Here is a 23580-nt window from a genome sequence, read left to right as displayed (position 1 = left end):
AGAAAAATAGGGAAAAAATGTTTACAAAGTAAATTTGATAACAAGTTAATAATTACACAGTGGCTTAAAAGTATTGGGATATGAAAATGGTATCAACTATAGCAGAATTTTTTTATTTTATAGAACAGATAAATTATATATTTTGTTACCTAGCTTTTTGCTTTCTAAAATACTTCTTTTGAAAAGCTGGGAAGTCTAGTGGCTATTGTAGCAATATTAAATATTAAAATCAATGAAATCTCCCATTTAGGTCTAGTAAAAGGCAGAACCCTAAAGCTTGAAAATGTCTACAGTTAAACAATACTGATAATTACGGATTATGTTATTTTTTACAGCTTCAGAGCACATTTACATATATTCTTTTATATTTACAGCTATGAGAGCAATGAGGTTGATGGAGGTCAAGTAGCTTGTCACAGATGATACAGTTAACAAGAATGATGCTATGATTGAAACCTAGGCCTTCTGCTTCACAATGGTCACATTCCTCCTAGTATTTTTACTCTCTTAAAGAATAAGAACTACCAAAAACCTCTAAGATAGTTTTTTTTTTCATATTTAAAAAGGTCTTTAAAGTTGGGTGTGATGGTGTGCACTTGTAATCCCAGTACTTGGCAGGCTGAGACAGGAGGATTGTGGGTTTATGGCTAGCCTCAGCCACTCAGTGAGACTCTCTACAACTTAGTGAGACCCTGTTGCAAAATAAAGAGCTAGCCGGGCGTGGTGGCGCACGCTTGTAATTCCCGTGCTTGGGAAGCAGAGACAGGAGGATCACGCAGGTTCAAAGCAAGCCGCGCGCGCTAGCTTAGGAGACCCTGTTTCCAAATAAAAATGCAAAAATAGGTCTGAGAGTGTAGCCCGGAGGTAGAAGGGCTCCCAGGAACCCCAGTACCACCACAAAAAAATAAAAATAAAAAAATAAAGAGCTAAAAATAGGGCTGGGGATATAGTCCTGAGGTAAAATGCCCCTGGGTTCAATCCCTGGAACTGGAAATAAAAAGAAAAGACCAGTCACAAATGTTTTTTCCTGACCCTTTGTGAGAAGATGCCCTATCACATCTAAATAGAATGCATTTCCTGCCTACAGGTTCGTTCTTTTACATCATTACAACATAGCAATGAAAATCAGGAAATTAACAATGAGCATCACTGCCATCCTAATCCTTAGATCTTGCCAGTTTGCCTCCTAATTTTCTCTATAGCAAAGGATACAGTTCCAAATCAGGTGTTGTACTTAGTTTCAAGTGTCTTCAGTCTCCTTTTAAACGGTCTCTCAGTTTTTAGTTTTTCCTTCATTTTCTCGATACTTTTGAAAATTATACTTACCATTGTAAAGTGGTTCATGATGTGAGTTTGAGCATCATCAGTCTAGATACAGGTCATCTGTCATTGGCAAGAATGTCATACACAGAAGTAATGCTGTGTTCTTTTCTTTCTTTTCTTTCTTTCTTTCTTTCTTTCTTTTTTTTTTTTTTTTTTTTTTTTTTTTTGGTGTGTACTGGGGATAGAATCCAGGAGCATTCTACTTCAGAGATATACCCCCAGACCTATTTTATTTTTAACTTCGAAACAGATCTCATTAAGTTGCAGAAGGCCTCAGGAAGTTGCTGAGCCTGGCCACGAACCTGTTAATCCTTCTGTCTCAGCCCCCCATGTACTGGAATTACAGCCATGCACCACGAAAACCTGGCCCTCGAGTTGCATTTTTATCAGGTGGTAACACTTTCAATTTGTCCCATTATTGATGAAGACACTCCCTTTGATTACTTGGTTAAGGTGGTGTCTACCAGATTTTTTTTAAAAATTTTTATTGGTGCATTGTAGTCATACATCTTAATGGGGTAACCAGATTTCTTTAGTGTAAAGTTTCAATATCTTTTGGCTTTAACATTGAGCTGTCCAGGAAAATGAATGTTTATTCTGTAGGCACTTAAATTAAAAAAAAATATATATAAAGATGGGAGGGCAATTGCAATTGTCCTGTGTGTAGTTGATATGGTTATTGTGATCTTTATTAGTGTGTATATACATATATATAGTTATTTCAGAACATGAACTATTTTCTGGTGATAGGAATAATTTTATGTTTACTGTGATGTAATATGCTCATCAAAGCCTAAAAATGTTCTGGCAAGCTTTCAAACGGCTTATATGTTATGAAGTTGTGTAAATAGAATTTAGGTACCATGGTTCCTTTTGAAACAAGAAATTTACATTGATGACATTATGAGCATTAGTTTTAACAGTCTGGAGAAAAGACCACATGTATTTCTTCACAGTACAGCAGAGACCAAGAGATGATGGACTAATGGACTTAGCAATGAATGACTATGATTTTAATTCCGGAAAGAGGTTGCACATGATAGATTTGGAAATCCAAGAGGCATTTTTGTTTTTCATGGCCTCTATTTTGAAAGGTTATAGATCATACTTACGGCCAATAACACAAGCCCCCTCTGAGACAGCAACAGATGCAGCCTCTCTTTTTGCCCTGCAAGGTAAGTGATTAAATAGTCTTACAGCTTTCATATTATTGAACTTAACCCTGTGATGATTAGTTGCTCCCTGAATAATAGTTCACATTTGTCAAAATAATGTATCTGTTTTGAGGGAAATATGAATACCAGTTCAATGATCCATTTCCAGAGGACTAGTTCTCTCTCTTGGCATATTAAATACAATCCTGTTAGCAAGATATACAGAAGAAATGTATCTGAGAAGTACAGAGCCAGGTAGTTGTGGCAAATGCCTGTAATCCAGTACTTCAGAAGCCGAGACAGGAGGACCACAGATTCAATGCCAGTTCCAAAAACTAAGCAAGACCCTAAGAAACTTAGTGAGACCCTATATCAAAATAAAAAAATATGGGTTCAATCTCCAGTACCAAAAAATAACTTGCAGAGCCTTCTAAGCACACAGTGCTTTATTCTGCTGTATCATGTGTATTGAGATAGTGATGCCTTCGCCCTCAGAGCAGGCAGACCATGTAGGGGATGCAGAGGTGCCTCGGCATGGTCACCCCCGGCTCACACAGTCTCATTTGTTTTTCAGTCTCTTACAAATAGTACTGTCTAGCTAGGTGCGGTAGTGCACACATGTAATCCCATTATTCAGGAGACTGAGGCAGGAAGATTGCAGGTTCAGGTATCACTAGGCCAACCGCAGCAACTTAGTGATACCTTGTTTCAAAATAAAATAGTAAAATAGATCTGGACTGTAGTTCAGAGGTAGAATGCTCCTGGGTTCAGTCGCCAGTACCACAAAATCAAACAAAAAAACAAATGTTAATTTCTGTCTGTGCCACAAGTGAAAAAAATTTGGAAGCCTCAGAATGCAGATGGTGTGATGACACATACTAACTTTCTTCTAGTATTTAATATTTGAAAGAGAAATTTATTTAATAAGAATATATTGAGAGCTTCCAAAACTAAGCATTGGGTATAGTATCCAAAAGAGATATATGGCCAGCAAAAAGAAGAGAAACGTGATCACTTCTCTCAGAGCTTATAGTCAAGAGGAAAAACAATTAGAAAATAATATGAGTAATGGGGCATAGTAGTGCACGCTTATGATACCAGTACTTGGGAGGCTAAGATAGGAGGATTATAGGTTTGAGGCCAGCCTCAGCAATTTAGCAAGACCCTCAGCAACATAGACCCTGCTTTGAAAGAAGATAGGGTAGGGGGTATAACTCAGAGAAGTAGAACACCCTGAGGTTCAATCCCTAGTACTACAAAAAAGAAGAAGAAAATAATCTGTGTAAATAATTTATAGCTTTAAATCAGAGAAGGCCATTCTGAAGAAGTAATGTTGAGCTCTGATCTCAAAGATGAGTAGAAATTAGTCAGGCAAAGGGAAAGTGAGAAAGTGTTTTAGGCAGAGAAAACAATTTATGTAAACTCCTTGAGGCTGGAAAGAGCTCGAGTTCCTGGGACCCAAAGAAGGCCCAAGCGCAGTATATCTGAGCATAAGGAGTAAGGTAGAAGGTGAAATAAGGAATTGGACTTTGACTGTGTTTTCAAGAAGTCAAACAAATGAAAATCAGAAGGATTGTTGCTGCTGCTTTTAAAAAGCCAAAAAAGTTATATATGTAAGTTGCTGAGGGCCTTGAGTTACTGAGGCTAGCCTCGAACCTACAGTGCATACACACACACACACACACACACACACACACACACACACACATATATAATTTATACAGAGAGAGAGCTCCAGAGTGAAAGCATACGTACATGTAGGTACACAGAACGTGGAAGGCATATGAACGAAAAATAGCAATTTCTAAAATACTTTCAGATTTATTAGATTAGGGGACAATGGAGGTAATCCTCTATGGGAATTTGCAATGATTGGGTTTGTGTTTTTTTCCTATTTCTGTTGTATTTGTTAGGTCATTTTCCCTCTCAGGGGTTTTAGTTTCTTTTTCTGTGAAATAGTAGAGAATATGGAGGTGGGTGTAATAAATAACATGGTTGATTAAGTTTCTTCTGGCTCAAAAGATCTATGAATATGTGAATGATACATAATATCACATTATTATGTGTTGAACAGCATTCTTAAGAAGCCGGGACAGATCTCATCAAAAATTCTACAACTTGATGACCAAAACACAAATGTTCATTCGCTTTATTGAGGAATGTTCTTTTGTCAGTGATAAAGATGCAAGCCTGGCATTTTTTGATGATTGTGTAGATAAAGTAAGTAACAGTATGCCTAATAGTGCCCTAATTTATTTTGTGTGACTGCTATTGTTGTGAATTATAGTTTTTATTTATAGGTTTTAACAAAATGTAAATCAGTGCAATTTTCATAATTAAGAATGTTATATTGCCGGGCGTGGTGGCGCACGCTTGTAATCCCCGCGCTTGGGAGGCAGAGACAGGAGGATTGCGCAGGTTCGAAGCCAGGCGCGTGTGCTGGCTTAAGAGACCCTGTTTCCAAATAAAAATACAAAATAGGTGTCTGGGAGTGTAGCCCGGAGGTAGAAGGTCTTCCAGGAACCCCAGTACCACAAAAAAAAAAAAAGAATGTTTTAGTAGCCTGATAGAAATTATAGACTGTACCTCTTAATAATATCTTGCAGGAAGCTGAGCGTGGTACCCATATTTGTAATCTCCATACTTGAGAGGCTAAGACAAGAAGATCGCAGGTTCTAGGCCAGCCTCAGCAACTTAGCAAGATCCTGTTTCAAACTAAAATAGGGGTAGGGGTATATTTCAGAGGTAGAACATTCCTGGATTCAATCCCCATTACCCCTTTACCCACACTCACACACACAAAAATACATCTTGTAGGATTTTACTAAATGATGAGTTTTATTTTAACAATCAAATCCCTAACTTTATCTATGCACATATAGACTGGGCGTTTTTTCCAAGCCTGTGGACATTCAATTTAAGCATCCTTAATTTTCACCTCTTCTTTTGTCTGAGGTGGAATTTTTTTTTTGGGGGGGGTGATACTGAGAATTAAAGCCAGGGACATCCAACCTCTGAGCTACATGAAACAGGGTCTCACTAAGTTGCAGAGGACCTCACTAAGTAGCTGAAGCTGGCTGCGAACCTGCAATCCTCTGTCTCAGCCTCCCAAGTACTGAAATTACAAGTATGCACCACCACATCCAGCCCAGGGGATTATTTCATGTGTATATTTCTACAGGTGAGTTTACAGCATAAATTCTAGTATTTTAAAATGCATGTATGAACTACTCATCCTTCAGTCCTAATATCATTAGATAAAATAGAAGTAGGTGGCTGTCCATGCTGGATAGAAAGGAGATGGGAGAACAGTAGTCCTGAATAGGGCCTGGAAGGAGGAATAGCTTCGTACGGCTGTCAAAGCCCAAGCCAGGCATAGAGAGCATCCATGCCATGGCATAGCCTGGTGTGGAGAATCAGAGGACAAGTCTGTGCTGGGAGGGGCAGCCTACTGGGCTGTTAGAACTTAAACAGGGTAAGAAGAGTGTCTCTATGAAGGTAGGGATAGCATGGGATGGGCACAGAAAATGGGGTGTCAGAGTTTGATTTGGATGATGGATTGGTTATAGGGGATTGTCAAAACCAAATTAGGGAGAAGAGGTCATCTTTGTTGAAGAATGCTCGTGGAGATAGACTGTTACATATGGAGGATTGATCAAGTAAGTAAATACATTAAAAATAACAAAGTTTCTCACTATCAGAAAAGGGATTTAAAATACAGAAGTAGAAACCGGGGCGCACGCTTGTAATCCCCGTGGTTGGGAGGCGGAGACAGGAGGATCACACAGGTTTGAAGCTAGCCACGTTGGCTTAAGAGACCCTGTTTCCAAATAAATATAATATAAAATAGGTCTGGGAGTGTAGCCCGGAGGTAGAAGGGTTTCCAGGAACCCCAGTACCACACACACAAAAAAAAAGAAAGAAAGAAAGAAAGAAAGAAAGAAAGAAAGAAATAGAGGGTGAATTTGTTCGAACCTCCCCATGCCACTCTTGAATGGCATAGGACTGTAACTGTCTACTATATTTCTATCTTTTTAATAAACTTCTTTAAATCTTCAAAAAAAATACAGAAGTAGATAAAACTGAACTGAACTCTGCAGTGGTTGAATTGAATTGGATAGTTAGTGTGGTATTGCTGGTTTTCAATGATAGATACAGAAGTATGGATGTAATTATATGTCTGTGCTCTAGTTATGTACATTAACCTTGGAGCATCCACATCCCAATAGCAGTGTGTAACTGGTGCATAGATTTTGGTTTCTTTTTTTTTTTTTTTGGTGGTACTGGGGTTCCTGGAAGCCCTCCTTCCTCCGGGCTACACTCCCAGACCTATTTTATATTTTTGAAACAGGGTCTCTTACGCCAGCACGGCTGGCTTCGAACCTGCGCGATCCTCCTGTCTCTGCCTCCCAAGCGCGGGGATTACAAGCGTGCGCCACCACGCCCGGCTAGATTTTGGTTTCTAATTACCATTCTCCAGTAAAAGGCATGGGTACTCCTCAGGGAAATGGTTGGTCCCAGATTTAGGACAAGGAAAATACAAGATAAATCTGAGCGTGGTGGTGCACACCTGTAATCCTAGTACTTGAGAAGCTGAGACAAGAGAATCACAGATTCAAGGCCATCCTCAGCAACTTAGCACGACCCTTAGTAATTTTAGTAAAAACCTGTTTCAAAATAAGAAATAAAATAGGCTAGCTGGGCGTGGTGGCGCAAACTTGTAATCCTAGTACTTGGGAGGCTGAGACAAGAGGATCGCAGGTTCACAGCCAGCCCTAGCTACTTAGTGAGGCATTCTGAAACTTAGTGAGACTCTGTTTCAAAAATAGAGAATTTATGCCGGGCGTGGTGGCGCACACTTGTAATCCCCGCGTTTGGAAGGCGGAGACAGGAGGATCGCACAGAATCGAAGCCAGCCTCTCAGGCTTAAGAGACCCTGTTTCCAAATAAAAGTATAAAATAGGTCTGGGAGTGTAGTCTGGAGGTAGAAGAGTTTCCAGGAACCCCAGTACCACCAAAAATATATGTATATATAGAGAGAATAAAAAAAAAAATAGGTCTGAGGGTGTAGCGCAGAGATAGAATACTGCTGGGTTCAATCCCCAGTACTGAAAAAAAAAAAAAAAAAAAAAGGCTGGGTGTAGCTCTGAGGTAGGATGAACCCAAAAATATCTTATACTAGAAGATAAGGAGTTTCTCCAAGGATTATTAAAATAATTCAGCAAGATGGAGATATGATCAAATAAAACAAGCCAGATTGAGGTAATCTCTGGCAAATCTAGGACAATTTGAGTATCAAGTGTTACTAACAAATTAGCCTATTGAATAAAATAGGAAACTGTGAGTCTGTGCAGTTGTCGCTTAGTTGAAACTCAGATGTAAATCAGGCTCTTAACTTAGTTTCAGAGTTCCTCCTTATCTGGCAGACACCACTTCAGAAACAGTGACCAACGTAAAGGTCAGCAGTAATAATACAACATCTGTGCCCTGATTGGTAACAGTGAGCGTGCAACCTTAATCTTGTATATTCCTGCTGAAGATGTATAACCTCCTATCCTAAGAGGTAGAATGCCCCTAGGTTCAATCCCCAGTACCAAATAAAAGTAAAGTAGACTTAAAACAGCCCCAGCTACTACTAAGTGAGACCCTTTGGAACTCAGTGAGACCCTGTTTCAAAATAAAGAATAAAAATAGGACTGGGGCTCTCTCTCTCCTTCTCCCTCTCCCTTTCTCTCTCCCTCTCCTGTGAGCATGCTCTCTCTCTCTCTTTTTCTTTCTCTCTTCTCTGACTGCTTCTCTCTCAGCTTCTTTTAACACCACTGCCTAAATAAATTTCTTGGCTGTAAAAAAAAAAAAAAAATAGGGCTGGGGATGTAGCTCAGAGGTAGAATGTTCCTGGGTTCCATCCCCAGTACTGGAAAAGGAAGGAAGGAAGGAAGGAAGGAAGGAAGGAAGGAAGGAAGGAAGGAAGGAAGGAAGACATATGACTTTTGACTTCCTGAAATTGGCTGATCTCACTTAGTATAATCTCCAGTTCTATCCTTTTTTCTGCAAACAGCATAATTTACTCTGCCATAAAGAAGTTAAGAGACTTTATAGCCAAACATAGTGTATTCGTTTGAACTGGCTTCTTTTAATATAACAGTATTAAAATAATCAACAAAACTTAAATATTGTTTGAGGATTAAATATTATTAATATATTAGTGTTAATTTTTAGTTGTAGTTATTTAGGAAGGTATCCCTTTTTTTTTTTTTTTTTTGCGGGTCTGGGGATGGAACCCAGGGGCATTCTACCTCTGAGCTACAGCCTCTCCCCTATTTTTTATTCTTTATTTTGAAACCAGGTCTTACTGAGTTGCAGAGGGCCTCACTAAGTAGCTGAGGCTGTCCACGAACCGTGATCCTCCAGGTCTCAGCCTCCCTAATGCTGGGATTGCAAGCGTGCGCCACTACGCCCGGCTAGAAGGTATCCCTTTTTGTAGGAAGTATGTATTAAAATATTCAGGGGCAATGAGTCATCAAGTCAGCAATTTAACATTACAAAAAAGTTATTTGTACTATACTCAAATTTTTTCTATAAGTTTATGGTTATTTAAATACATATACAGTGTCTGTAGTCTTATGTTTATAATAGTAGAAAAAGAAAACAAATCATATGTTATTTCATTTTATGAGACTATTTAGCGAAGTCTATCACATTTATTTATTTATTTATTTATTTATTTATTTATTTATTTATTTGCAGTACTGGGTATTGAACCCAGAGGCATTCTACCTCTGAGTTATACCCCCACTCCTATTTTTATTCTTTAATTTTGATACAGGATCTCAGTAATTTATGGAGGGCCTCACTAAGTAGCTGAAGCTAGTTGTGAACCCATAATCCTCCTGTTGCAGCTTTCCAAGTACTGGGATTTACAAGTGTGTACCACCACACCCAGCCATCACTTTCAAATTTATAGGACTGTGAAAAAAATCAGTAATTTTTTTGCACAACAGCTAAAATATAACTCATTCCTTAATATTCAGAAAATTGGCTCGGTTCTGTTTGACATGAAAATGTCCTTTACTGATTGCTAAATAAGTGCCAAATGTGTCATAAAAATGAGAAGTGAAAGCCGGGCATGGTGGTACATTCCTGTGATCCCAGCACTCGGGAGGCTGGCAAAGGAGGAGCGCGGTTCACAGACAGCCCCAGCTACTTAGTGAGGCCCTCTGCAACTCATTGAGACCCTGCTTCAAAATAAAGAGTAAACAAATAGGGCTGGGGTGTCGCTTGGAGGTACAATGCTCCCTCAGTTCTATCCCCAGTATGAAAAAAAATGAGAAATCATTTACATGATGCATAGTTTAATAGGGAAGAAAATGCTATTTGAAAATCAGGAGTTTCTTTAATACCAATTGTTGATGCTTGTGACTTTAACCATTTAATCTTTCTATGTTGCTTTTTTGCTTGCTTGCTTCCTTCCTTCCTTCCTTCCTTCCTTCCTTCCTTCCTTTCTTTCTTTCTTTTTTTTGTAGTACTGGGGATGATACCCAAGGGCATTCTACCTGCAAGCTACACTCCCAACCCTATTTTTTGGTCTTTTTAATTTTATTTTGTTTGTTTGTTTGCGATACTGGAGATGGAACCCAGGAGCATTCTACCTCTGAGAGATATTCCCAGCCTTATTTATTTATTTATTTATTTATTTATTTATTTATTTATTTATTTTGAATACTGGGAATGGAACCCAGGGGCATTCTACCTTCAGGCTAAACCCTCAGCCCTATATTTTAGTCTTTTTATTTTATCTTATTTTATTTTATTTATCATTTATTTATTTTTGCGGGTCTGGGGATGAAACCCAGGGGCATTCAACCTCAGATGTACACCCCCTGCCCTGTTTTTTATTCTTTATTTTGAAACAGGGTCTCACTAAGTTACGGAAGGCCTCACTATGTAGCCGAGGCTGTCCACAAACCGCGATCCTCCGGTCTCAGCCTCCCAAATGCTGGGATTACGAGCGTGTGCCACCACACCTGGCTATCTTTTTAATTAGTTCATTATTTAGTTAGTTAGTTAGTTAGTTTTGCAGTACTGGCAATAGAACCCAGGGGCACTCTACCTCCAAGCCACACCCCCAGCCCTATTTTTTATTCTTTATTTTGAAACGGGGTCTCACTGAGTTGTAAAGGGCCTCACTAAGTAGCTGAAACTAACCGTGAACCGCAATCCTCTGGTCTCAGCCTCCCAAATGCTGGGATTACAAGTATGTTGTTTTCCTATCTGTGTTTTTTTAAATGTTGTAAGGAGAGATAATTGTACTGCCTAGCTCATGATATTCAGAGCAGTGTGATATAAGCTATAAAATAGAAAATATTACAACTATTTTAAAATTTGGCTGGGTTTTATTCAAATTTGGTTTTGTCACTTTAGACATAAAAATATTCATTTTTCACATTATGTATGAATGGCAAGAACAGGCTCACAGCCTTGTTTAGACATCTACCTTTTCTTTCAGTTAAGGACACTTGAGCAATGGTGTTTATACAGGATTAATAAGCTAACTGCCAGAAATATCAACCATAATCTTTAAAATGTTCTCTATGGGAAAAGATGAAAAATGTCATTGTTTAGAACTTGCTTTATTTTTTTCATAGAAATACTGAAATAAATGATGATTACTTATAGTTCAAATGGTACAGGAATGCAGTCTTGTGCCGTAGATACATATTAAATTTTTGTGTATGAGCTGGGTGTGGTGGCACACGCTTGTAGCACACGCTTGTAATCCCAATACTTGGGAGGCTGAGACAGGAGAATTGCAGATTCCAGGAAGGCTTCAGCAAGTAGTAAAACTCTCACCAACCTAATGAAACCTTGTTTCAAAATAAAAATAAAATAGGGGCTGGGCATGATGGCGCCTGCTTGTAATCTCAGCATTCAAGGATCGCCGTTTGGGGACAGCCTCAGCTACTTAACGAGGCCCTTCACAACTCAGTGAGACCCTGTTTCAAAAATAAAAGACTAAAAGCCAGGCATGGTGGCGCACGCCTGTAATCCCCACGCTTGGGAGGCTAAGACAGGAGGATCGCACAGGTTCAAAGCCAGCCTCAGCTACTTAGTGAGGCTCTCAGCAAGTTAGTGAGACCCTGTTTCCAAATAAAATAGAAAAAGGTCTGGGAGTATAGCCTGGAGGTAGAAAGCCTCTAAGTTCCACCCCTAGTACCACCAACAATAAATAAATAAATAAATAAATAAATAAATAAATAAATAAATAAATAAATAATAGTCAAATAGGGAGTGTAGGTTGGAGGTAGAATGCTTCTCTCTGGGTTTCCTTCCCAGTACCACAAAAATTAAATAAATAAATAAATAAATAAGGCTGGGGTGTATTTTGAAAGTAGAATTCCATTGAGTTCAATCCCCAGTAACAAAAATATGTGTGTGTGTGTGTGTGTGTGTGTGTGTGTGTGTGTGTAGAATGAAACTCTAAACTGCTGTTTAAGACATATAAAATCAATTACTGAGACATAAAACAGTAAATAAATATATCTTTTTTTGTGTGGTACTGGGGTTCCTGGAGGCCCTTCTACCTCCAGGCTATACTCCCAGACCTATTTTATATTTTTTTTATTTAGAAACAGGGTCTCCTAAGCCAGCGCGTGAGGCTGGCTTCGAACCTTCGCGATCCTCCTGTCTCCACCTCCCAAGCGCGGGGATTACAAGCGTGTGCCACCACGCCCGGCCATAAATATATCTTTGAAGTGTGTATTTTGATGCGTTTTGACAAATATATTTTCATGTAATCATGACTCCAAAATATAGAACATTTTCTTCATCCCGGAAAAGGTTATGTTTTGAGAGAAGGCTTATTTTCTACATTTTGAATAACCTGTTTAAAAATAGACTTTTGGAATCCTGCATTTTTGTAAATTGAGTTCTGCTTGTTTATTTGGAGAAGGATATCATGTCCTACCTCCTTGACATTTTCATTATAGCATTTTACCTTTACCAAGAATGTGTTTTTCAATATTTTAATCAAAAATTTAAGTTTGCCCTATAGTGCTTATATAATTAAATATTGATAATAGAAAAGTATGTCTTTAAAAATAATTTCTCTAAATCCCTTTTACATGAATAGTTTTGTTGGGTTTTAAATATACAGTTGCTATTTCTGACTTGCATCATGTAGTTTAAATGTTCTTCCCATGTGGTGCTGGGTTTCCGCTAGTCTCACGTATGTACTCATTGGACAGCTGCGTACGTTTGTAGAACAGTTGTTCCTTCTTCCAAGTAACTGAATCATAAGGGGCCAAATTAATGTCCAAGGTTTAGCTAATAGCACGCTGTAGACAATAAACATATTAATCTGCATGGGGACACTGAGTGAGTTGCAGGAATCCAATGAACAGTTTGAAAGAGAAATCTTACGTTTTCTTTCTGACCTAATTCATCTAGTTCATAAATTTGTGTTTCAGCAAGACTCATATTGTTTTATCACATGGTTTATTGAAATACTTTTTTTTTGTGTGTGTGGTACTGGGGTTCCTGGAAGCCCTTCTACCTCTGGGCTATACTCCCAGACCTATTTTATATATATATATTTTTAATTTGGAAACAGGGTCTCTTAAGCCAGCGAGGCTAGCTCTGAACCAGCGTGATCCTCCTGTCTCTGCCTCCCAAGCACCACCATGCCCGGCGAAATACTCATTAATCTCATTAATATTGTAAAGCATACAATAAATTGTGTGTGTGTGTGTGTGTGTGTGTGTGTGTGTGTGTGTGTGTTTTACTGGAGATCGAATCCAGAGCATTCTACCTCCAAGCTATACCCCCAGCCCTATGTTTTATTCTTTATTTTGAAGCAGGGTCTCACTAAGTTGCAGAGGGCCTCACTATGTAGCTGAGGCTGGCCGTGAACCTGCCAAAATAAAAAATAACCCAGTGTGGTGGCGCATGCTTGAAATCCCAGTACTTGGGAGGCTGAGACAGGAGGGCCGCGGGTTCATGAAATTAGATATGTTCCTCTTTTGATCATAGAGCATATCCAAACAGAAAACATTTTACTGACTTTGAAGATCTAAAGTGAGTAATACTGAATAGAAATATGAAGAACAACATATGAGAATTATTTAAGCTTTACTTATGACTAATTTAAGAACCATGTGTTCTTGTTCTTCACATGATTATATTTTAAATCTTAAAATCTGTTCTGTAGGATGGTGCTTCATTAAGGGCAGTTTTGTGTAACAAATAGTCTGGTAACATTTTTTTTCTTGGTCTTTTAAGCATCCTTTTGCTGTCTTCTGAGCATATTAATATCTTGTGGAAAATATAAAGAAAATATGAAAATTAATTTTATCCTGCCGTGGGTGCTGAATTTCTTTTTCTCTCAATAGAGACAGATGTCATTGCTTTTCAAGAGACAGAGATGTCCAACTGATAAATGATTTATGGGGCAGCTGTTTTTATACATTTTAAGATATAAAATACTGTACAAAATGTATAAAATGGCCTTAAAATACTGAGAACTAGAGCATTTGTCTGGCCCCAAGTTTCTGCCATGATGACTAAAGGTTGGTGAAGAGCTGGGAATGGTGGTGCACACTTGCACTCCCAGCATTCAGGAGGCTGAGACAGGAGGATCTGGGTTTGCAGACAGCCTCAGCTACTTAGGCCCTTTGCAACTCAGTGAGACCCTGTTTCAAATTAAAGAATAAAAAATAGGGCTGGCAGTGTAGCTAGGAGGTAGAATGCCCCTGGATTCCATCCTCAGTGCCACTAAATAAATAAATAAATAAATAAATAAATAAATAAATAAATAAATAAATAAATAAATGACTGGTGAAGGAGAAATGAGGGAAAAATGCTGGGCGTGGTGGCACGCACTTGTAATCCCAGCATTTGGGAGTCTGAGACAGGAGGATCGCAGGTTCATGGCCAGCCTCAGCTACTTAGTGAAGCCCTCTGCAAATTAATGAGACTCTGTTTCAATATAAAGAATAAAAAAATAGGGCTGGGGGTGTTGCTTAGGGTTAGAATGCCCTTGGAAAAAGTTAATTTTTTTTTTTTTTTTTTTTTTTTTTGGTGGTGGTACTGGGGATGGAACCCAGGGGCTTTTCTACCTCCAGGCTATACTCTCAGACCTATTTTATATTTTATTTGGAAATGAGAGCCTCACTAAGTAGCCAAGACTGGCTTTGAACCTGTGTGATCCTCCTGTCTCTGCCTCCCAAGCGCTGGGATTTTTTTTTTTTTTTTTGGGTGGTGGTGGTACTGGGGTTCCTGGAAGCCTGTCTACCTCCAGGCCACACTCCCAGACCTATTTTATATTTTTGAAACAGGGTCTCTTAGGTCAGCACGGCTGGCTTAGAGCCTGCGTGATCCTCCTGTCTCCCCCCTCCCAAACACAGGGATTACAAACATGTGTGCCACCACGCCAGGCCCAAGCTCTGGGATTATAAGCGTGCGCCACCACGCCCGGTATGTATTCTTTTTTTTTTTTTTTTTTTTTTTTTTTTTTTTTTTTTGCGAGTCTGGGGATGGATCCCAGAAGCATTTGACCTCCGAGCTACACCCTCTACCCAATTTTTTATTCTTTATTCTGAAACAGGGTCTCAATGAGTTGCAAAGGGCCTCACTAAGTAGCTGAGGCTGTCCATGAACTGCGATCCTCCGGTCTTCCCAAATGCTGGGATTATAAGTGTGCACCACCACACCCGGCTCTGTATTTTTCATTTTTAAACAGAGTCTCACTGAATTGCAAAGGGCTATACTAAGCTGAGGCTGGCCTAGAACCTGCGGTCCTCTTTTCTCAGCCTCCCAAATGCTGGGATTATAAGCATGTGTCACTACACCTGCTTATATGATTTGATAGTCTGATTTTTCCCATCTATTTCGTGCACATTTTCTCATCATTGATTATAATTCTGAAACATACCTTAAATGCCTAGTGCACTTTATGGGGATGTAGCTCAGTGGTATAATTCTTAGCTAGCAAGCAAGAAGTGCTGGGTTCAATCCCTATTATTTAAGAGAGGGAGAATTCTTTTTGTGTGTGTGTGGTCTTGAGGATTGAACCTAGAGGTATTCTCTCTAAGCTATAACCCCTAGTCCTATTTTATTTCTGTTTTGAAACAGGGTCTCACTAGGGAGATGAGAGTCTCACTGCTTGCTGAGACTGTCCTCAAACCTGTCATCCTCCTGTCTCAAACTCCCAAATACTAAGATTACAGGTATGAGACACCACACCCAGCTTTTTATTTTTTTAAATCCTGGAAACTATGGCATTTGTAATGCTATAAAATGATAATCAGCAATTTATGTAAGATGTTGAATATCCTTGTTCTTACTAATAATTAGAAGCCAGGCATGGTGGCATATGCCTGTAATCCCAGTACTTGGGAGGCTGAGACAAGAGGATCACAGCTTCACAACCAGCCTTAGCAACTTAGTAAGAACTTCATAACTTAGATCCTTTTTAAAACTAAAAACAGGTAAGAGCTGGGGTGTAGCTCAGAGAGAGAATGTCCCTGGCTTCGATCCCCAGTTACTCCCCCACATACACATACACACACAATAATAATAGTAATTAGAAAAAATTTCTTTATATAGACTTTGCTCTAAACTTTCTTTTTATATATTTTTATTGATGCATTGTAATTATACACATATATATATGCATATATCACTAGTTATTTTTTCCTCCACATCCCATCCTTCTTCCTTCCTCCCTGTACATGGTAGTGAGATTGGTAGTAACACAACACACTATGGAATTTTACTAAATCCTGTCTTTAAGATTTAATTTGCCAATAATTCTTAATGTCCAACTTATTTCATAACATATATGGTAATAACTTTTTCTTAACAAATATAGTTCCATGAATTCTATTTTGTCATATCTATGGTATCGTCCTTTTTTTGTGTGTGTGTAGTACTGGAGGTGGAACCAAGGGACATTCTGCCTCTGAACTACACCCCCAGCCCTATTTTTTTTATTATTTCTTTCTTCTTTCTTTCATTATATACATATACATATATATATATATATATATTTTTTTTTTTTTTTTGGTGGTACTGGGGTGGAACCCAGAGGCTTTCTACCTCCAGGCTATACTCCCAGACCCATTTTATATATTTTTTGGAAACAGGGTCTCACTAAGTTGCTGAGAGCCTCACTAAGTAGCTGAGGCTGGCTTCAAACTTGCACGATCCTCCTGTCTCAGCCTCTCAAGCGTAGGGATTACAAGCATGTGCCACCACGCCCGGCTTTCTTTATTTTTTGAAACAGGGTCTCACTGAGTTGTAAAGGGCCTCACTAAGTAGCTGAGGCTGTCCATGAACCACGATCCTCCTGTCTCAGCCTCTTGAATGCTGGGATTACAAGTGTGCACCACAGCACCTGGCTTGATATCTTTCTTATAAACATTTATTGGTGCATTTTCACATCATGATGTAGTTCACGGTGATGGTGACATACATGCAGATAGCACTTGGCGGGCTTTCCCTTGGCTTCCTCCCTCCTCCCCTCTTCCCCGTACAGGATACTGAGATTGGCGTTAGAATTCTCACATATATAATGTCAGTAAAAGTGCTTCCTTTGTTAATTCTCCCTCCCTCCATATGACATCTTTTTAAAAAATTATTGCCAGTGTTCTGCTCTTTAGTTTACGAGCTTTGTGGGGCAACATAGTTCTGTGAAGTTTTCACTTTTCCTTGATACTGCATTGCCATACAATACCTAGGGAAAATTGTACTAAAGTGCTTTCAGTATTGATAAGGACTAGAGTTTAACTCAAATGTACTTCTGCATATACTGAAAGAGCTTAGGGAAAATTGGTTATATTTAGTATAATTTTTTCCTTTAAAATAAATTTTATTTATTTTTAATTTTCTTGTTTGTGTGATTTTTTTATTGGTACATTGTAGTCCTACATCTTAAAGGAGTACAAGATGGTAGAGGCATACATGCACACATTTAGTTCTTCCCCAATCCTCACCCCATTCCCTCCTCCCTCCCTCCTTCTCATGCTGGGCTTAGTGATTGACTTTGATATGTTTGTAAATGTACATCATGTACATTAGGGAATTTTTCTTTAAAATGAATTTTATTTTATATTTATTTATTTGATTGAAAATGGTATATATTTAAACTGTGCTTGGTGCCCCCTCCCCCCCACCCCGTTTCCCTTCTCTCTCTCCCAACAGTGAGTATGCAGGTTAACCATGCTATATCCATACTTTTACACATATTCAGATGTAGCTCCTCCATTAATCAGCCTCAGCCTTCTTCCTCTCCTATCCTTTCATTCTAGCTTTGCTGAGATTTCCCCTCCATTATCTGGAGTCCCTCTGGTATGGTATCCCTAATGCTCCCTAGTTTGGGCATATTAGAGAAAACATATGTCCCTTCTCTTTATGTGCTTGGCTGATCTCACTTAACATAATGTTCTCCAGATCTTTCCATCTTCTTGTGAATGGCATGATTTTGTTCTTCTTTATAGCTGAATAGAATTCCATTTCCTTTAGTATAATTTTAAAACTACTTAGAATTCATTATTCTAACACACATGCATGTGCTTTTAGTGTGTGTGTGTGGTATTAGGGATTGAACCCAGGGGCATTCTACCATTGAGCTACATCTCCAGCCCCCCACCCTTTTTTTATTCTTTATTTTGAAGCAGGTCTCACTAAGTTGCAGAGGGCCTCACTAAGTAGCTGAGGCTGGCCGTGAACCTGCGATCCTCCTGTCTCAGCCTCCCAAGTACTGGGATTACATTCTTTTTTTTTTTTTTTTTTTTTTGCACAGTACCCGGGATGAAACCTAGGGGCATTGATTGTACCTCTAAGCAACACCCCAAGCCCTATTTTTTATTCTTTTAATTTTGGAACCAGGTCTCACTGAGTTGTAAAGGACCTCGCTGAGTAGCTGAGGCTGTCCACGAACCGTGATCCTCCGGTCTCTGCCTCCCAAATGCTGAGATTACAAGCGTGCGCCACCACGTCCGGCTATGCATGTGTATTTTTAAAGATACATTTCTTGAATGTTTTCTCATGATTCAAAATGCAAAACAATATTAAAAAGTAAACATTGGCACAACTGGGTCCTCTCTTACCATTGTTTTCCCCCATCCTTCTCTTCTTCCCCCTATAGTAATTACTTTTCTACTATTCTCTTAGTGTTTATGTAAATAAAAGCAAAAATGTTCTTATTTTTTCTTGCTTAAAAGTTAGTGCACAATACACAGTAATTTTCACCTTGCTATTTTTATTGTTATCTTGGAGCTCTTTATTTAGTAGTATGTAGAAACTGGCTTCTTCTCTATTTTACTAATAGCTAGTGTGAGTAGTTTGCCTCACCATTGCCCCTGTGAGGCAATGCCCAGATGAGCTCTTGTAGTTCTTTTAACATGTGTTTTTAAACTCCCTCAGGTCGATATGGACAAGAGTGGTGAAGTGCGACTTATAGAACTGGATGAATCGTTCAAAAGTGAACACACTGTTTTTGTAACACCACCTGAGATCCCTCACCTACCCAATGGTGAAGAACCCCCTTTACAGTACAGGTATTCAAGAGGCAGAATGTTTGAGATTGAAAGAGAGAAGCAATCCATCACCTCTGACGTAGCTTTCTAAGGACTGTGGTATTTTCAAAAATCCAAACTTTACAGATCTCTAATTTTTAGGTGGTAAGCAAGCTTATCCCACATCCATTATTAAGTTTTGAGGTATAAACAGAAAAAAATCTATAATTTTGCATAATATAGATTTGGGGAATACTCTGTAGCTACATAGGTATCCTCATAAATACTGGTTAAATTATTAGAATCCCCATTCTCAAATGTAGCATTTTTATTTTAGATTTTATTTTTCTCTGAAAAGCTATTTTATCACTTAAACATCCAATTTTCACTAACTCTAAAAATTGATTTATGTAGCTTTAGTTTTCAAAAAGCTTAAATCTTATGTAGGGTCAACATTTGTGGCCTTGATTTAATAACATCATTTTCTAAGCTGTCATTTCTTCATGAAGATTTTAAAGTCATAATCAGAATTATTAGAATTTATCATTGTTAATTTAGGAAAGTTTTATCAAACTACTAAGTGTTTGGTGACTTAATTATATTTGCTTTCAACTCTAATGGGGATGTCTTTTGTCAAAAATATTTAAAATATTTCTCCTAATTCTTTATTTTCTTTCTTTTTTCTAAATAAGATCTCATTCTTTGATCTCTTTGATACTTTATAGATATTAGTCTTCCTTTAATATATTTCACTTGTATAATTTTGTTTTTCTTTCTGTGCTTTGGTTTTAACTTTTTAATTTTAAATTTACCTTCAGATTAATTCTTTAATACGCAGACTACTTAGCTCCTGATGGAGCCACCCATTCTAGCCTTTTATTCTTTTTCTCATAAATAAAGTCCTGAGCCTGATACTTAACCTGATAAACCATTTCATGATGATGAGAGAACTAGGCATGATACATTAATATTTCACACCAATGGCCGTCGTTTATAACTTTTTTTTTCTTTTTTCTTTTTGGTGGTACTGGGGTTCCTGGAAACCCTTCTACCTCCGGGCTACACTCCCAGACCTATTTTATATGTCTTTTTTATTTGGAAACAGGGTCTCTTAAGCCAGTGAGGCTGGCTTCGAACCTGCATGATCCTCCTATCTCCGCCTCCCAAGCGCTGGGATTACAAGTGTGCGCCACCACGCCCAGCGTGTCATTTATAACTTTTAAATAGAGAAACTCTACAGTAAATATGTTCATCCAAAGCAGTGACATCTATGGCTGTCTTTTTTGAAAAAATATTGATTTGTTGGGCCCTTTACCAGCAGTCAGATTTTCTAATGTGTTTGATGTATATTCACATGAATACTAACTTTTTTTTTTTTGGTGGCACTGGGGATCCTGGAAACCCTCTACCTCTGGGATATACTCCCACGGGCTATACTCCCAGACCTATTTTTTAACTTTTTTATGTGGAAACAGGGTATCTTAAGCCAGCGTGGCTGGCTCCAAACCAGAGCGATCCTCCTGTCTCCACCTCCCAAGCGCGGGGATTACAAGCGTGCACCACCACGCCCGGCGAATACTAACTTTTAAAAATTTGAATTACTTTGGAGTTTGATATCAAGTTCATGTAAATGTATCTTCCATTCCTCTTCCCCATATAAACTGAGTCTATATTTGCCTATTACATTTCTAAATATTATAGTAAGAAAAGCAATATTAGCATAAATATGTGTTGAGTATCTATCATAGTGTGATGGAGAAAGATAGTTGAAATAAATTCTAAGTTTAGTTACTGGTCATAATTTATTTAGATTTTAACCTCTGTGATTACCTACGTGTGCTTGAGAATTTTTTTCTTTTATTTTTTTTCTAAAATAGCTACAATGGATTTCCAGTTCTTAGGAACAATTTATTTGAGAGACCTGAAGGATTTCTACAATCACAAAAAAGCAAATTGCCTTCAAAATCAAGTAGTCCTAGTAGCCCTTCTCCCATGTTTAGAAGAACAAAACAGGTACTTTGAAAATTTTGCATCCTTCATATAATCAAATATAAGAACAAGAAGTGGCCAGGCATGATGGCACATGCTTAAAACCAAGATCCCATGCTTAAAACATCAATTACAGCTGGGCATGGTGGCGCATACTTGTAATCCCAGCATTTGGGAGGCTGAGACAGGAGGATCACAGTTTGTGGACAGCCTCAGCTACTTAATGAGACCTTTGCAATTTAGTGAGACCCTGTTTCAAAATAAAGAATAAAAAATAGGGCTGGGGTGTAGCCCAGAGGTAGAATGCCCTGGGTTCCATCCCTAGTACCACAAAAAAAGAAAAAGAAGTAAATTTGTCACTAATATTCTCTTAGTATATGAGAATATATACCTTCTCTAAATATAATTTATCATTCCATATATAACTAATACTAAATTATTTCTCCCTGTATATACTCTAAAGATAGTTGATAGTAATGTGAGAAAAAAATTAACCTAGTTATTTTGTCTTAAAATTTTTCCATATTGTAAAATACATATTTAAGAGAAAACCTGTAGGGAATATATTTTGCTGTGGGGACATTATGGCTTTTATTTGTTCAACGTTCAATTAAATAACACTTATATATGTATATTTATTAATTATATTTTTGCAACTTTTTTTTAGGAAATTAAATCAGCCCACAAAATTGCCAAGAGGTATTCTTCTATCCCTCAGATGTGGTCTAGGTGTCTGCTGCGTCACTGTTATGGACTATGGTTTATTTGTCTCCCAGCTTACGTGAAAGTGTGTCACTCCAAAGTCAGGGCTCTGAAAACAGCATATGATGTGCTAAAGAAAATGCAGTCGAAGAAGATGGATCCACCTGATGAGGTATCTCTTGCTCTTTAAAATACATTATTTCTAGATGTATAAATATGTGTCACTGTTTCTGTACACTTTTTGCCTTTTTCTTTGTTTCAGGTTTGCTACCGCATTCTTATGCAGTTGTGTGGGCAGTATGATCAGCCAGTACTTGCAGTTCGAGTGCTTTTTGAAATGCAGAAAGCTGGTGTTGACCCCAATGCAATTACTTATGGTTATTATAATAAGGTAATTACTTTGATTTAATGGAGGACAAGTATTTTTGTCATTATACAACCTAATATAATGGCAGAAATAATTGATGCAGAGGTTATCTGGCAATTATTTTAGAATTTCCAACACAAATTTTGTCAATCAAGTAAGAATTTCTTATGCTCCGTTGTGTTGTACAATCTACTTTGCTATTTTTTTACTTGATTCTAAAGCCAATGTATGCTCATTTATTAAAAAAAAATGTCTTAGTAATTATTTTATTTTGTTGAACAAATAGGCTGTTTTGGAAAGTACCTGGCCTTCAAGAAGTCGTAGTGGCTATTTTCTTTGGACAAAAGTAAGAAATGTTATTTTAGGAGTATCACAGTTCAAAAGAGCTTTAAAGAAACAAGCACAATTATCACAAACAACTTTCTCAGGTAATTAAAGGCTTTTAAAGGATGTATGTGTTTTACTCTTTCGTCAAAATTAATTGACTTGTTACATTTTGTATTTTAGAAATTTTAAACAGTTTAAAAATATTGAGAGCCCGGCATGGTGGCGCACACTTGTAATCCCCGCTCTTGGGAGTCAGAAACAGGAGGATCGCGCAGGTTCGAAGCCAGCCGCGCGCGCTGGCTTAGGAGACCCTGTTTCCAAAATAAAAATGTAAAAATAGGTCTGGGACTGTAGCCCGGAGGTAGAAGGGCTTCCAGGAACCCCAGGACCACAAAAAAAAAAAAAAAAAAAAAAAGGAGTATTTTTTGGTTTGCGTTGCCATTAAGCAAATTCTAATACAAGTTAACTGTTCTTTATCCACAAAGCTTGGGACCAGAAGTATTACAGATTTGGGATTGTGGTGGGGAGGGTTTTGGAGTATTTACTTATATTTAATGAGGTGTTTTTGAAGTGGGATCTAAGTCTAAACACAAAATTCATTTGTCTTTCAAATATGACTTGTATACTTATCAGAAGGTAATTTTATCCAGTATTTTTATTTTAGTGTGTCTATATTTTAACTATGATCTATCACATGAGGTCGAATGTGGAATTTTTCACTTATGGTGTCATGTTAATATTTATAGTTTTGGATTTCAGATATTAAGATTAAGAAAACTCAATGTATCTAGTGTATTCTTCCTATTTAAACAGAAAATGTCACATCTTCTCTCCTACCATTAATTAAATGATCAACCTTTAGTGGTCTTGTTTTAGTGTTTATTAATAATTCACAGTCGGTTTCTTTGCTGTAGCTGTACTTTCTGATTGTGTAGTACTTTTTGTGTTTATTATTACATTAGTAGATTTTTAGCTTGAACAGCAAACTCTGTTGTGTATTTTTGGTATCTCCTTGAGTAGTAAAATGCTATCAAATTGTATTCTCAAGCAGATGGCAGTGACCTGGATGCTGTTAGTCATGGCAGCATGGATAGTGGTCATGGGACACACAGTGTGGAGCAGGCACCTTTTAATACGGGTTTAATCAGAGTATATGCTACTAATGATAGATCTAGTACAGGTTTGTGTGTACTTATGTATACAT

The 23580-nt window shown here is 37.9% G+C and overlaps 1 protein-coding gene across 4 annotated transcripts in view; it reads left to right on the top strand.

Annotated features, from left to right (window-relative positions):
* DENND4A (DENN domain containing 4A) overlaps positions 1–23580 on the top strand; it is a gene marked incomplete at both ends in the record, with an annotated part of 115548 nt that overhangs the window by 47022 nt on the left and 44946 nt on the right. For 2 of the 4 annotated variants that reach the window (XM_080691720.1, XM_080691719.1), the window contains 7 exons: positions 2280–2498; positions 4552–4697; positions 18900–19033; positions 20869–21004; positions 21648–21854; positions 21945–22073; positions 22336–22477. In XM_080691720.1, coding sequence (XP_080547846.1) covers positions 2280–2498; positions 4552–4697; positions 18900–19033; positions 20869–21004; positions 21648–21854; positions 21945–22073; positions 22336–22477 — 1113 coding nt within the window. Of the gene's footprint in view, positions 1–2279; positions 2499–4551; positions 4698–18899; positions 19034–20868; positions 21005–21647; positions 21855–21944; positions 22074–22335; positions 22478–23424; positions 23557–23580 lie in introns of all 4 variants that reach the window. The other 2 variants (XM_080691718.1, XM_080691717.1) reach the window with 2 other exon arrangements.

The sequence above is a fragment of the Muscardinus avellanarius genome (genome assembly GCF_963383645.1).
Source record: "Muscardinus avellanarius genome assembly, chromosome: 3".
NCBI lineage: Eukaryota > Metazoa > Chordata > Mammalia > Rodentia > Gliridae > Muscardinus > Muscardinus avellanarius.
Note: the sequence above shows the minus strand (reverse complement) of the source record. Positions and strands in the feature narration are given on the sequence as shown.